Below are 15875 nucleotides of genomic sequence, written 5' to 3'. Positions count from 1 at the left end.
ATGTGTTACATATGCAAGTCTATGGGGACATATGAATGTATGTGTCATGAGGTAATGTGAGGTTCCCCACAGCTGCTGCATATTAAACAGATGCTAATCACACTCACAAGCGACATTCTCCATCTCAGTCCACATCAGTGAAAGACTCCGAAGCTAGCAATACTCGTCTATTACAATAAACTCTCATTAAATTTCCACTTTCAAGCCTGTAAAATATGTTGTCAGGCAACTAAACTATCTATATCAATGTAATGAGATACTGTATAGTATATGACAAAGCCAATGTGGACTGTGTACAGCTTTTTAAGCCGTCATATGGTTGAACGCTCATCAAAAAGACTGTACACAGACTATAAAGGATCGTTTCTATCAGTACTTTGCAGTATTTTACTTTAATTTTGAATGTCAATGACAAATTAGTTTTAGCTTGTTCATTTGAAGTCGAAAGTCAAGAAGAAATTAATAATTTGGTGATACTTTCAACACATCAGCAAATGTATAATAGACCTCAAGCCCTTTCAGTTGTAATATATGCCGAATTTTTCCAGCAGAGCACTCTTCCAAATCAGTGAATGTTTCATTAGAGCAAAATAGAAAGCTGTGAATTTTATGAAGTGTAGAACATCTGGGCATGTAAATTCCATTGACCTTTGAGGAGAGAATTTCACTTTTACCTTAATAGCAGCCTATATTTCTTTCAATCATACATGTACCTTCAGAATTTACCAGTAGTCCAGTGTATCTCAAAGGGTAATGGGTCAATATTATCACACTTAGTGAAGTTGAGTATACACACCCAATCTTCAATGAGATTTTGCAATCCACACTGTTTGTGTTCCCCCCCCTAGTCCCACAACTGAGGAGTGACGGTAATTTTCAAAATCAAAGTTACCCCTATGATGTACATGTACCATAGTTAGTGATTGTGAACATCAATGTTTGTAGTTACAGAGCTGTCATTGACTGAAATAAATGTACAATAAATTCAACTTTATCAAGAGAAGATTACCGGAAAATTCATAGTGACTCTACTGGGACTTTAAAGTAATTTGGTACATTTCTAAACCATGGAGATCAAGTTCAAACTCTGCAGAATGCTATTCCCACAGAGAGGGAGATTTTAGGACAGTAACAGGCTATACAGAAAGTCAGTGTATATTGATGTGTGAAGCCTATCTGATTTGAAGCTATGCTTTCTAATCGGTGAAAATTCAAGGGCAATTGATTTTTTGCGCTTAGAAAGTCCAGCAATTGATTAGAAACTGCCAACAATGAACATATGCAGGATTGAGTAGGCGTGGGCAATAATGAAACATTTCTACTCCATGGAGATTGAAATAGCTCAATGACAATCATAGTTGAATTGTAGCATTGAAGTTCTAGATATATGTAATTTACGCAAAGAAATGCCGTTATCATTGTAACCTGTATAATTTTCCTTTGTATGACAGTGAAAAGCTGTCTGGTGTTCTCACTGCTTTTGAACTTGCTTTCTGTGGTGATTGGCCATGGCTGATCAGAAATTCCTGTGAAAGTGAAACGAAGAGTGACATGAGAATAAGAAAATATACTTGTTTTGGGGAACAAAAGCAAAGATAAATACCAGGGAAAGTTACAGCTACATGTAGTGTCCCTTATATTGAAAATATTATTCATATTTCATGGATATTAGTCACCAACACCAAGTAATGAGATAGGAATGCACTCTGATTTATGAAAATGAGTCATGAATTTTCAAAGTGTAATGAATCCTCTAAATTGAATATTTACGAAAGACATAAAGATGTGCATACTTATACCACTCTAGGTCATGTGACCTATTGTTCTTGCAGTGCATTTATTCTCGTAAACTCACACGGTTCCTATTGTATTTATGCAGATTATATTATCGGCCACACTTTTTCATTTGTTGATAAGATATCACCACACTTTTATGAATAGCGATAATTAACATATCAAAAAAAGAGTGGTGATAACTTATCAACATATGAAAGAAAGGGTGGCTGATAACAAAATCTGCATACAAGTAGAAACCACCTGAAAATTCAGAATTCCAACCATTCATACTATACGCATATACAATGAACACAAAAAGCCACATAATTTTTGAAAGGCATATAATTGACAGACACTGTCTAAAAATGGATATTAATCTTTTCGAGCAATATACAATGAACACAAAAAGCCATGTAATTTTTGAAAGGCATGTAACTGACAAACACTGTCTAAAAATGGATATGCATCTTTTTTTGGACCATGTTCAATGCGAATCAGAATACAACCTGCAGATTACTTTAGACACATAGAAATACACAGTGCAACTCGGCAGAATTGACTCAGAAAACTTTCTCCCACAACTTACATTCTCCATCTCATGTGAACAGCGGTGCTTGTTTTTGTCGACCCCGATACCACGTCTATCAATGATTTTCATAATTCGGTCAATTGTATGGTGGAAATCCTAAAAATGTGCGTATTGGGGTTCATAAAATTCAGGTCTCGTCGACGACATTCTACACTCAAATACCGCAGAATGGTACGACACAAAGCTCTCAAACTTTGCGATGGATATTCTGTCCCATCCGCTCGACGAACTTCAACCACGAAACGACAAAGCAAGAATTGAGTTCCCTCGCTTCGATATCATACGATAGTGCAGGCACAAATGTAAACACTTCACTACTTCCACAGCCTGATTTACTGATATGTTCATTCCTCATCCGCAGGTATCGCAGACTTTAACATCCCAATTATTCTCCTCGTGTTCTGTGGCACACGTAAACATTGAATTTTAGCAACATTTTCCGCGCCGGCTAAAACTGCAAAACGTGATTGCTCTTGTGTTTTGGTCAGGGTGAATGCTTCCTCCTCCGCTATTTCCTCGTTGTATCTGCTTTATCATATTGTGACACAAAACGTTCAATATCGCTGTCATAGTAGGAAATATCAGAGTATTGAGCAGCATCCATGTCTACTCTCCAGGAGCCAAACAGAAACTGAGAATTTTAGCGAGGGCAGTGCACGTGATGAGAACGTCATGAACAATGAATTGATTTCAGCCAATCACATTAATCTCTAAGCGTATGAAACTAAAATAAGCCAATCAGAAAATAATAGCCCATTTAGCACCACCTGCGCTTGCAAGGGACGATTAGAAAAAAAAGAAGGGAGCCTGTATAAAAGAGCCAATCAGAAAACTGTTTCCTTCCTCACAGATGCTCTTTTTAGTCCCCGCGGACGAAGTCCGGCGGGGACTTATAGATTGGGTCCCGTCTGTGCGTCCGTCCGTCCGTCCGTCCGTCCGTCCGTCCGTCATCAACAGTTTCTCAGACACTGCTGAACCAATTTTGTTCAAACTTGGCACAAAGGCATAGCACTATAACCTACAGATGCATGTCGATTTATTTTGTGATACGATCCAATATGGCCGCGAGGCGGCCATTTTGTTGCGATTTTTCATGTCTTTGGACCATAACTCAAACATCCTTGAACAGATTCTGTTAAAACTTGGCACAAAGGCATAACACTATGGCTTTTATATCCATCTTAAATTATATCACGATACGATCCAATGTGGGCGCGAGGCGGCCATTTTGTTGCGATTTTTCATGTCTTTGGACCATAACTCAGACATCCTTGAACATATTCTGTTCAACCTTGGCACAAAGGCATAACACTATGGCCTACATGTGCATGTCAAATTATTTTGCGATACGATCCAACATGGCCGCGAGGCGGCATTTTGTTTGCGATTTTTTCATGTCTTTGAACCATAACTCAAATATCCTCAAACCGATTCTGTTCAAACTTTGCACAAAGGCATAACACTATGGCCTACATATGCTTGTCAAATTATATTGCGATACGATCCAATATGGGCATGAGGCGGCCATTTTGTTGGGATCTTTCATGTTTTGGATCATAACTCAGACATCCTTGAACAGATTCTGTTAAAACTTGGCACAAAGGCCTTCATGTGCATGTAAAATTATTTTGCGATACGATCCAATATGGGCGTGAGGCAGCCATTTTGTTGCGATTTTTCATGTCTTTGGACCATAACTCAGACATCCTTGAACCGATTCTGTTCAAATTTGGCACAAAAGCAAAACATTATGCCCTTCATATGAACTCCACTTTATTTCATGATATGATCCAATATGGCCGACAGGCGTCCATTTTTTTGCGATTTTCTCATGTCTCTGAACCATAACTCAAACATCCTTGAACTGATTTTGTTCAAACTTGGCACAAAGGCAAAGCACTATGGCATACATATGCATGTATCAATTAACCTTGCGATAGGATCCAATATGGCTGCAGAACTGCCATTTTGTTGGAATTTGCATGTCTTTGAAGCATAATTCAAAGGTCATTAAACCCATTTTGTCCAAACTTGGCACAAAGATCAAGCACTATGGCACACATACATGTATACATGTCAATTTACTTCGTGACATGTTCCAATATGGCTGCCAGATTGTCATTTTTGGATTTTTTCATGTCTTTGAGGCTTAATCATATGCAAATATTCCTTATCCAATGTTGTTGAGACTTGGTACAAAGATAAAGTACTATGGCATATTTATGCATGTCTACTAATTTTGTGCTACGATCCATATGGTCAATAGACAGCCATTTGATTTCAATTTTATAAACATAGGTCACTGTCCTTCAATGGACTGATTTTGTTTAAACGTGATATGCCTGCATTCTTTTGCACATTAATTTGTTTCATAATATGATCCAAAATGGCTGATTACAACAACATACCTGATCCCATACCATTTCGAAAATTCCACCAAACCATGTGTATAGTATGTGCTGTCATGACACTAGAGGCAGTGAGGGCATCGTTATGTGTGATTTAATCAAAAGTTCCTTTAGTGGTCAACACCGGCAGAGATGAGTCTTTTATTGAACGTTCCTCAGATTACTTTATTATGCAAGTCACAGGCCTGATGCACCCGTTGCATCAATGTCATTCCACAGCTACCTAGACACCAAAGATTATAACAAATGGACAAGCGGGGACTGTGTCATCAACGATGACTTCTTATTACTTGGTTCTAATTCACATATAAATGAACGGTCATCATTCAAGTGACATTCGAAATAATGGCAAAGGCTACCATCACAATTATGGCCAAATTTGTGTGTTTGTCGTGGTATAAGTCGGTTATCACAACTCGTAACAGTGGGTTTACGGTTGTTATCACAACACTTTTGGTCATCAGTTTGTAAAAGTCACGAGGCCGCAGGCCGAGTGACTTTTACAAACTGATGACCAAAAGTGTTGTGATAACAACCGTAAACGCACCGTTACTCGTGCGATAACCTATACAAATATTGGTTGATAAAGTATTTCATAGTGACATACACCCCCTCCCCTTTCTGGGAGATACCTGGAGAAAACACTGCATTTGCACATACACATCATCCAACAAACAAACAAACAAAGTGCAATCAAGACAGTGTCACACAACAAAACAAGACAGCGATATAAAAATCAACCATTTTCTCTTCTCATAATTAGCATAAAGAGTGTGTAGACATGAATCAAGTGAACCATCTCTTAGAGCCACAGGCAGAGTCAAAGACATGTACTTTACATGCAGCAGGTCTGTTCAAGAATAGTGACCAAGATTTTCTGAAATAGCGTGTTTGGTTTGTTTTTCCACCTTTTCAATAGAGTCTGGAGAAATCCATTTGGAAGACTCCCTCTTTCCCACAGAATGTGTCACTGTGTTTGCTTTGTTTTTCAACCTTTTGAATAAAGTCTGGAGAAATCCGTTTGTTAGACTCTTGCCTGCAGATGCAGTTTGCTTAATAATAATGTGTACCTGGCAAAGTGGTCCAGATTATCAATGCCAACGTGGTGCTCGGATGTTTACTGAGACTAAATATTGCAAAGCAGATAGCATTGCAAAGTGGTGATCTATAGATAGAATCCGGAAATGTAGTCAAGTGTTTTTCTGATAGCAAATAGTTTAAAAAACAAAAATATTAAAGTATATCTTTATATGGAAAACTAATTTCATATTTGAGTTGATATGTAATTTACCCTCTACAAGTGATTGTGATAATGTATGTTGAATGTATTGTTGAAGCTTGTTTGGTCCAGGATCAGCATTTAGGTCAAGTGTATGAGGTTATCGAAGTCAATTCCCATCTTCAAAACTTACGGCCATAATTTTGACAGTGTGTACACTACAGTTATTGATGATTTCCAAGCCAGTGATAATATCAAAATTTTCTCTTCTCCCGTCTTGTAATTTTCAGTGATTTTACGATAAGTTACCTGTCAAGAGATGAGAAAGGTGAAGAGGTGTACCTGTCTCTGCTGTCTGACTGGGATGTAGACGCTGCTTTTCTCAGTGCATCACAGCCGTACTTACAAATCAAAGTCGACACGAAACCATTCGATGGTCCAGGTAAGCACAGGGAATAATAGGAATAAGAGGTCTTCTCTCATGTTTGTGGTGAAAAATTATCAAAATTTGCTAATACAGTTACCTAGACATTTTCTAGCTTTGCAAACATCAAAATACTGTCAAGTGTTCAGGGGCTTGCACACTGGTTTCTGGCCCTGCAAGCCCCAAACACCACAGAGGCTTTTGTATTTATTGATCAAGAAAACTACTTTGCGGTTGCTGAATATGAACCAAAATCCATACTGTTCGCGACTGTATGTTATATTATGGGAGGTCATTTGCAGCAAAATGTGTATGAACTGTGATTTATAGAAATGTTCATATTAGAGTATAGCAGTGGCACAGTCAAGGTCGTATGCTCCTCGAAAGTGAAAGACTTAAAACTTTTGCTGAAAATTTCCTAAACAACACTTTCAGCCATTTTCTTACCAAAACTAAGAATAAAAATCTAGGGTCACCATGCAAAATTTTGTACTAGAGAAACAAATTACCCAACATTTAGCGATATTTGAAATTCAAAATGGCAGCCATCTCTTTGTTTTAAACTCATGGGAAAAAATTAAATCTTAGATTTTTGAAAAACTGAGACAATGAAAATTTTTCTCTGACCAAGAACTTGTAAATGAGCCCCCACAAACTGAAAACAAATGCAGAAATTTGAGAGTTTAAATATCTGTCCCCAAGGAGCATTCTATCTTAAATGTAAGAATATTTGGGAATTAAATATATCTCATTGAAAAGATAACAGAATATCATTCAGTACAGTTACAGCTGAGGTGATAGTTTGCAGCGATAGCAATGTGATTTTCTCCAGTACATAAGTAACTGTCATAGTGTAGTATAACCACTGACATTTCTAGACGAAGTCATCAAGTGTACAAATGCAGAACGTTGATAAGATAGCAATGCTGAAACCACTGAATGAACACTACTGCAGAGCTCCAAGGATACGGATATCAAAATCTACCTACAGCTTTTTTTTCCAAATTATTTCCATCAATCCCCTCTAAGACAGTACCTTCTGACTCTTCCCTGTGCAGCAAGTCATTATAATCATTGCTTTTTAGTTGTTATCATTGCTTTTTAGTTATCAATGCAAGGCAAATTTCCCAAAACGTCATTCAAAATTTCCTTCTGAAGTTTTATCTTCAAACTCCCAGTCTGCATGATATTAGTTTTGATGACATCTTTGTGTATTAAAACAATGCCAAGGTGAATTGATAGTGTACGTAACTGTCCTCTTGGAATTTGAATAGAAGTCTATTTTAACATCATCAGCATAGTACGATGAAACCACTTCAGCAGAATGTGTTGTGCAGCTTTTGATGTTTTCACACAATGTCATTTGATGGTACATGTATATATATATGTCCCATGCATACACACATCTGGAACAGTATTTTCATATGCTGTGAAACTGTATCACACATGTGTCAAATTCGGAACATTTTTTTTAAGGATGTTGAATTTCAAATCAGCTAATGACTGTATATGTATGTGCATAGCAAATGTTGTATGGAAATGGTGTAGGTAATCCGCTTGCATGGTAGAAATTGCTATAGATGTAGAGAAGCATAATTTAGTGTGCTTGCCGTAGATAACATCTGCATGACCCACCTTATCGCTTCCATGTTTCCTCTACTGACATCTGTAGTGTGCATGGCTGTCACTTTCCTCTTTCTGTGTCCCCTGTGTATATGTCTGTGTGTATCTGTAGGCTGTCCTGCTCCTTCAACATCAGAAGACAACAATGACATCAGGCAAACAAGACACTCTGACTCCTGGCATATACTCACTCTCAAAGACTGTGACACAGTCAAACCTGCGATAGCAAAAGAGGCGTTTGACTCCGGGAGCTGGTCTCTCCTGGATACGCAAGAGCTCTTGAAAATCACTGATCAGTCCCACGTTGATTCCGCAGGTCTGGAAGACTGGGACATCGTCAACACCAAGGATGTCGTCGGCAGCGGTAACATGAAGGAGCGCAACATGGTGGGAATGCCTCTGGTCGGAGCCTTCGTGAACCAGGTAGAGAGAACCATCAACAGAGTGCAGCGTATCTTCATCACCACGGAGAGTGAAGATGAGATAGCCAAGGCTGCAAGACCTCCACTGAGTGATGCCGACTTCCATAGGTTCTTGGACCAGCAAGGTAGGCTGGTGAAACCCGAGGAGTTCAGGTTGCATGTCTACCACGGCGGTATAGAGCCCTCGCTACGCAAGGTGGCATGGAGGCACCTGCTGAACATCTTCCCAGATGGCATGACGGGAGAGGAGAGATTCTACTACCTGAAGAGGAAAGCCAACGAATTCGAAGACCTGAAAAAGAAGTGGCTTTCTGATGAACGCGAGGAAGTGAAATACATTATGAACATGGTGCACAAGGATGTGCTGAGAACAGACAGAATGCACAAGTTTTATGCTGGTGGTGATGAAAATTTAAATGTTAAAAAACTCTATAATATACTCTGTACATATGCGTTGTCACACCCAGATGTCTCCTACTGTCAGGGCATGAGTGATATAGCGTCTCCGATACTCTACGTTATGAAAGATGAGGCTCACGGATATCTCTGCTTCTGTGGAATTATGAACAGACTGAAGGGCAACTTCATGCTGGATGGAGTTACCATGACCCAGAAATTTGAACATCTTGCCAAATTGCTTGAGTGTTGCGATCCCGACTTCTATGTGTATTTGAAGTCGCAGAATGCCGACGATCTGTTCTTCTGCTACCGTTGGCTGCTGCTCGAACTCAAGAGAGAATTTGCATTCCATGACGCTCTGTCAATGTTGGAAGTGATGTGGAGCTCCTTGCCACCGGATTTCCCGGAGGGTGAACTGGAACTCTCCGGCCCGCCAGCACCACTGTCCCCCTGCTTGTCGCCAACTGATAGGATGAGGTTCAGGTTTGCCAGACAGAGGTCGTCTAGTCAGGTCAGTAGCTGCCCCAGCAGCCCCAAGTCCACAGAGACGTCGTTCGATGACAGCAGTGCCCCAAACACACCAAACCAGGTGTCAAGTAAGGACAACACACTGGTTTTGAAAACCCTGCCAAGCCAACGAAGTCGTATAGACTCAGACAAAAGCGAGGAATCCGGCTATTCATCCAAGACCGCATCTGGGCTGCAGGTTGTCAACCCTGATAATAATTGCAATAGCGAGGGCCTGGTGCTATCAGAGAATCATTTCAGCAGTGAAGATGATCAATCCGTGAAGTCCAAGTCAAGTAATGGAAGCACCAGCGTTCCCCACACTCCAGAATCACCGAAGGCACCTAGTGTCACCGCAACTAACGGGAACCCAACAAACACGGCCCTGGCTAATCTACCCTCCCCTCAGGAGTTTGGCGGGGGAAATCCATTCATGCTGTTCCTGTGTCTGACACTTCTACTGGAACACAGAGATCACATCATAAGCAATCAGCTGGACTATAATGAGACCGCCATGCATTTCGACAGAATGGTGCGCAAGCACCACGTGGAGAAGGTCCTCCACCGTGCTAGAACTCTGTTCGCGGACTACCTCCGTGCCGAAATCATCTCATCCACCAACGATGACAACTTGGATAGTCACAGCCCTGTCAAGAAGTCCATCAGCAATGAATCCAGTGTTGTCAACGGAGAATCCTGTTAACCACGAAATATAACATAAGCATTCATTTCACAAGCTTGTAATCTGAACTCAACCCAGTCATTTACGCCATTCTAGAACTTTTGTTTTTGATGTGGTTTTACTTATTTGCTTGAGTAGATCACATTTCAAATATTATTGACTTTGCCAGGGTCAAAGGAAGTAGTGTATATGTATACATTGATGTCCTCAATATGTGTACCTGTATTAGTATTAGACATTTACGTTCAGTTCACAGCTTCTGTAATGAATCAGCCATACATACGGTAGTACTGTCTCAACTGGGACTACATAACTCAAACAAGTTGTCTCACGGGATAAGTATCTATGTTTTAAAACCAATGAGATGAAAGCAGTTCAAGATGATGTTCTCAAATGCTATTCTTCTTTTAGACAACTGGAGTTTACAATTTTTGGATATCCCATCTTGGCCTATTTCTTACAAAATTTCAAATAGGTATAATTATACTTATGAGAGCTTTATGCAATTTTGATAAGAAAAATTGTATTGTCATTTTTTTCTCATACGTCCTTTGATAGGAAAATTTGTTTCTGATATTGTATGTAATAAGCTATTCCCAGCATGAAGATGATATGCACTTTATGCAAAATCTGAGTCAAATTTTGTTTTTTCATTTTACATATAAGATTACAAGTACATTGATTGTTGCACATCTGATAATATTTCACATCAAAACATTCATGTAAGATAAAGCATTTAGGACCTACCCAACATTTTGAGACATGATGAATTCACATAAATTATCTCCCACATTTTGCAATACCCCTTACTCATAATATGTGTTTTTTTTTTTTTCTCCAACATCCAACATTTACTCAGTGCTGGTACATGGGAATTTTTTCCTCAGTTGTCCATGGTTGATGAAATGGGTGAATGCTGAATGGGCCAATGCAATCCTTCATACAGACCAGCATCTGTAGTCAGAATCAGAATGAATTAAATAAGTTATTATAACTTTCTCTTCTCAGTACCTTCCTACCCTCATCCTGTTGATGGCCGTGACTGCAATGATTAAAAAAAAAAACATGAATAAGGTAATCCCACCCAACTGTGACTTTGACAGGGTCAAAGGTTAAAGACTGAGTGTATGCTACAGGCAATTGTCAGACTGAAATAATCCTAAATGCATTGAAAGTATCCCCTTTGAAGAAATGTGTATAAATCCAGACTTCAGTTGTCAACAGTAATAACAAACTGAGTATGTATACAGACTGTGTAGATAATTGAAACTTTGGACATTTCATCATGCTTTAGGGAGTTGAATACAATTATTCTCATTGAGTTGATCTTTTCAGGTAAATATGAAATTCAAGATTACCCATAAATCCAATGGTGATATGTATTTGTTCAAAAGGCCAGATAAGTTAATTGTGTTGAATTTTGATATGAATTCATTTCATCTGTCTGTTGAGCCCATGCCATCTTGAAAACTGTCAGAAATTCAAGTTAAAAAGTCCTCGAGATAGTAAGTGTAATTTGATATTTCAAGAGTAAACGTCCCCAATCAGACTATTGATGGCTGCTAACACAGACGACAATATCACTTCAAATGAAACTCTTTGAAGATAGCTTAATATGCAACTTTGCCCAAAATTAAGCATACTTTTAACTGAATTCAACCAGTCGTTGCGAAGTCTCCCCCAGAGAAAAAAAATAATAGGAGTGTTTATTAGTTTATGGTACTCAGCATGGCACTGGCTACCTTTGCAGTCATACATCAGTAAGGTAAGACATTATGTGTCCCCCAGTGGTGATACAGGCACACACTTGAACAACTCAAAAACTGATTTATGTTTGAGCAATAAACCACACCCAGCGATGGTATACCATTAAATTTTGACCAGTTAATGACGTATGTGCATGAGCGATAGTGAGTACATATGTGGAGTGAACTTGTCAAAATCAAGTGATATACCCATTGCTGAGGTGGTGAATTGCTGTTATATCATAATATTAAATTGAAATTATGGCGTTAAATGTCAAAAAGGGAATTTTTCTCTAACTGAGAGCTTGTGTCTGCTCCAATGGTACTATATTGCGAATATGGCACGGCTTTTGTAACATCTCCACCAATCAGATCACAGTATTCTGGCCATCAACTGTCGTAGATTTGTTTTATGCCATTCACATTGAACAGAATTTTTCCTACAAGTTCCAAAGATCTAACAGTTATTATTCAACCATATTATAACAAGGTAATTGTATTATCAGCTTTTGACTCATTGTCAAACTCATTTGTTCTCAGTTATTTATTGTACATGCATGTTCATCAGTTTTCCCAATTGTTAAGTTGAAACACATTATATTATGTGCAATATACATTATGAAATACTGTTTTGACTCCAACACCAATTACACATTAAACATGTGCATTATTTCATAGTTTTTGTTCCATTTATCTCAGTATACCAGTATCAAGCAACTACCATGAAACCTGTGCTTACTCACAGATACCTCTCTGAACAGAACGCCCTCTCCAAAAACAAAACCAGTCAAAAGTTGAGTAGACTTTCTGTTTGTCTATTTATGTTCTTCCATCCAAGTTGTCCGTATCAGACAGGTTTGACTGTAGAGGGATTTATATTGTTTATGAGAGTCCTCAGTGCCATACACAGAAAATCTAAATATGTCAACAAGGTCATTGGTTCGTACCCTCAAAAGGGTAAAGACATTATCATTTGTGTATACATTTTCTCTTTAGTTTATGGGAAAGTGAATTACATTTTAGATTTGGATTATGAATGTTACATTTATGCATGTTGTGAATTTCCTTGTAACTGTTATCTAGAATGTAACTTCCACAGTGTTCATGTTAGGGTCATTTAATACCCAGAGATACATTTTCAGACGACTAGGCCAGCATTAATGTTCAGTCATTTTAGTAAAATACATTTGCTCCAGTGAGTTTGAGTCATAGCAAGACTGAAAGAAAATTGCGTCTCAGCTCTTTTGTCAGTTTTACGTCGGTTTTTGCCACAGAAGATGCTGTAAACTTCTTCAAAATTCAAGGAGCAATAAATAAGACTGGGCTGTTACACACATTATATCTTACACCCTTTGTCAAAGGAAGGCCAGTCAAATTGTTCAGTTCTTTTTAATTTTTTGAGACACAGATAAAACGGATACTGTAGACTTCAACCTGTGCCTCTTCGCACAGAGGAACTACCTCCCCATTTGCAAACAGCAATGGTAGAGTCCTGTACAAGGGTTAAAGCGTGAAGTGAACTTTAATAATGTGTAATTTTCATTTTCTAGCTTTTCTTTCAACACATTGTGGTATTATAGCTTTATTGAGATGATTCTAAATGATTCACATTGCTGAGCAATGGTTGCCTAAGGAAGTTCATAAGTTGCCAGCCATAGACAGTGTGACAGTATATGCAAATAAGTTTGCTAAGTTTCAAGTAAGTGTCAGCAACACCAAATCTAAGGCAGAAACTGTTGAATTTTAAGAGAGTAAAAATCCCAGCGTTTGTGAAATAGTGATATGTGTAGCAAATTTTTTCAACAAAATCTCAGAAACACATAATTTCCAATGTTGAATTGTACTCATGCCTTTCAATGGGTCACTGAAACTTCTGCCAAAGAAAAAAATACTGCACCAATAAAATCAAAATTGATATATTTCAAAAGTTTTTACGGTCACATATAGTAATCCTTCAGTACACAGAAAGCTGTGGAAGTGGTCAGAATTGTCATATGCACAAGAGAAAGTGTCTTGAACATTCAGCATTAGCAACTATACATTGTTGAATCTCATAGTATCATCTTCACAAGATGATTTGCGTTCACTACATGCCAATCTGTAATAATGTGCAATGTTTGCTCTTCCCCTATTCCGTAAACAATCCTTTTGGAATGTTTACTCATTGAAAACATGAATTGTTCGACTGACACGATGAATAGATATGTATTTTTTAATGTATACTTTGGATTGAATTAACCAAGTCAAGAAATTGTCCATGTTAAGATGAATTATGAGAGATCCAAAATATGTATGGAGTTTAATGATACAAGAAAAGTAAAATTATAGTTTCTACAATCATGCAAAAATTCTTTTGAGTCACAAATGTTTTATTTAATGAAAATATGAAGGATAGGCATGGAGCAGTTGCCTTGGTGATCACATTTAACCACCATTGAGCTGAAAGACTTGCAGAGAAGAATATTCAGATGACATTTACCAAAGCTGTTATTGATGACATATTTGTAACAATTAAAACCCATAGTTGCCAGCCAGCCTGTATGGTGCTGTTGTTTCTTAAATATAGCTTTTTTCAATATATACTTAGTTACAAGTACCTTATACTTAAATTCTTTGATGACGTTTTGCATTGAACCGATCCAGATCTCTTGCCAATTCCACATATAAAATGGAGTGCAGAGGTCATAAGTCGAAGGTTATGAGAAAGTTCATATGTAGACATGATTTTATCATAGCTATAAAAACTGTACACCAAGAAGATAGTTTTTAGATTGATCTCCTGTAAAATATTTTTTTTCTGTAAAGAAATCTCATAAATATTTTATTTCTTGGGTTGAAATGATTTATCTGTAGTAAAAAGTTACTTGGGCAGCCCAAGACTGTTTACAGACATTTTGCCTCTGCAGAGTCACAGGAGAGGTCACAGACTTTCATGACCCCCACCAATTGTATGTAGCATAGTGTCTTGTGTTATCGTGTAAATTTGCCGACAAATTCAAAAAGTAATTTTGCTGCAGCTTTTTCAAAACTGGAAGTCTTTGTCCCCAGTGTACATATAAGTAATGTATTCTTTGTGGCTTTCGTTAACCTCTATTGATTTTTAAATGCTTGAATATACATGATGGGTGACAATTTACTGTCCATTGAATTCGTGAAGGTACACTTTACTGTGAATGTCATGTACGCTTGCAATATATCAGAGAAAGAAGAATTTCCAAAGAAATTGAAGAAAAATTACAGATTTACAATTATTTAATGGTTTCAGCTGTCATTTTGCCTCCGTTCAAGAAAACAATTTACCTACTTACCTAGTAGCTTTGTACTTGTCAACTTACCCAGCCAAGGAATTCTTATTTTTTTGCTTTTGAAATTTTGTGGGAGAAGGACTTTAATGGGGACGTTTTGAGATCCGTTGTCAGAGATGTATATACTGTGATGGTGTTGATTGTGAAAGTGACAGATCAGATGTAGATATTATTTGTTGATATCATAGATGGTAGAGAACTGCATTATCAGAAATGGATAATTGCCATTTGCAGCGTATGTGTATTCTCTGTGTACTCCTATGTGTTAGCTGTATTGAACCCACTGTGTAAGGCGATATTTTTCTTGTTCCAGAAAAAATAAAACAATTTAGAATGAGAAAAGAAATATGGTGGTTGTCTTCACTTTTCATTTTCATGCTCATTGCTGTTGCTCTATTGACCCGCAAGAAGCCATTCTCCATACTGTTGGAACACTGCCAAAGTTGTAGGTGACTGAAAACAATAAAGAAACGCAGTTGTTCCACTTCTGATTTTTTTTAGATACTGTCAAAAAAGTTTGGAAATTTATGTCGTCATCTTTGTAGTTAAGTTGAAATGCAGTCATGGTATACATAAATCTCTGTGATAGTGTAGATAGTGTAACAAATAGATGATATTTAACACTTTGAGAAGTTGTGTGGCATGGATGTTAACTGTTGTCAGAATGCCTCTGCCTTGAGTATGGCAAGAATCAACAGAACATGCTGTCTTACATGTATTTAGATGTCTGTGTCATGTAGCCGCTTACGTTCTCTGTAGAAAGGAGGCATTTATGC

At 37.9% G+C, this 15875-nt stretch overlaps 1 protein-coding gene across 2 annotated transcripts in view; it reads left to right on the top strand.

Moving 5' to 3' along the window:
- Positions 1 to 15445, top strand: part of LOC139135260 (TBC1 domain family member 25-like) — a 30966-nt gene extending 15521 nt beyond the window's left edge. The window contains exons 3-4 of one of the 2 annotated variants that reach the window (XM_070702558.1): positions 6283 to 6434; positions 8356 to 15445. In XM_070702558.1, the coding sequence (XP_070558659.1) occupies positions 6283 to 6434; positions 8356 to 10070 (1867 nt within the window). In that variant the 3' untranslated portion in view covers positions 10071 to 15445. Of the gene's footprint in view, positions 1 to 6282; positions 6435 to 8151 lie in introns of both variants that reach the window. The other variant, XM_070702557.1, reaches the window with a different exon arrangement.
- Positions 15446 to 15875: the final 430 nt, after the last annotated feature.

This window comes from Ptychodera flava, chromosome 6 (assembly GCF_041260155.1).
Source record: "Ptychodera flava strain L36383 chromosome 6, AS_Pfla_20210202, whole genome shotgun sequence".
NCBI lineage: Eukaryota > Metazoa > Hemichordata > Enteropneusta > Ptychoderidae > Ptychodera > Ptychodera flava.
Note: the sequence above shows the minus strand (reverse complement) of the source record. Positions and strands in the feature narration are given on the sequence as shown.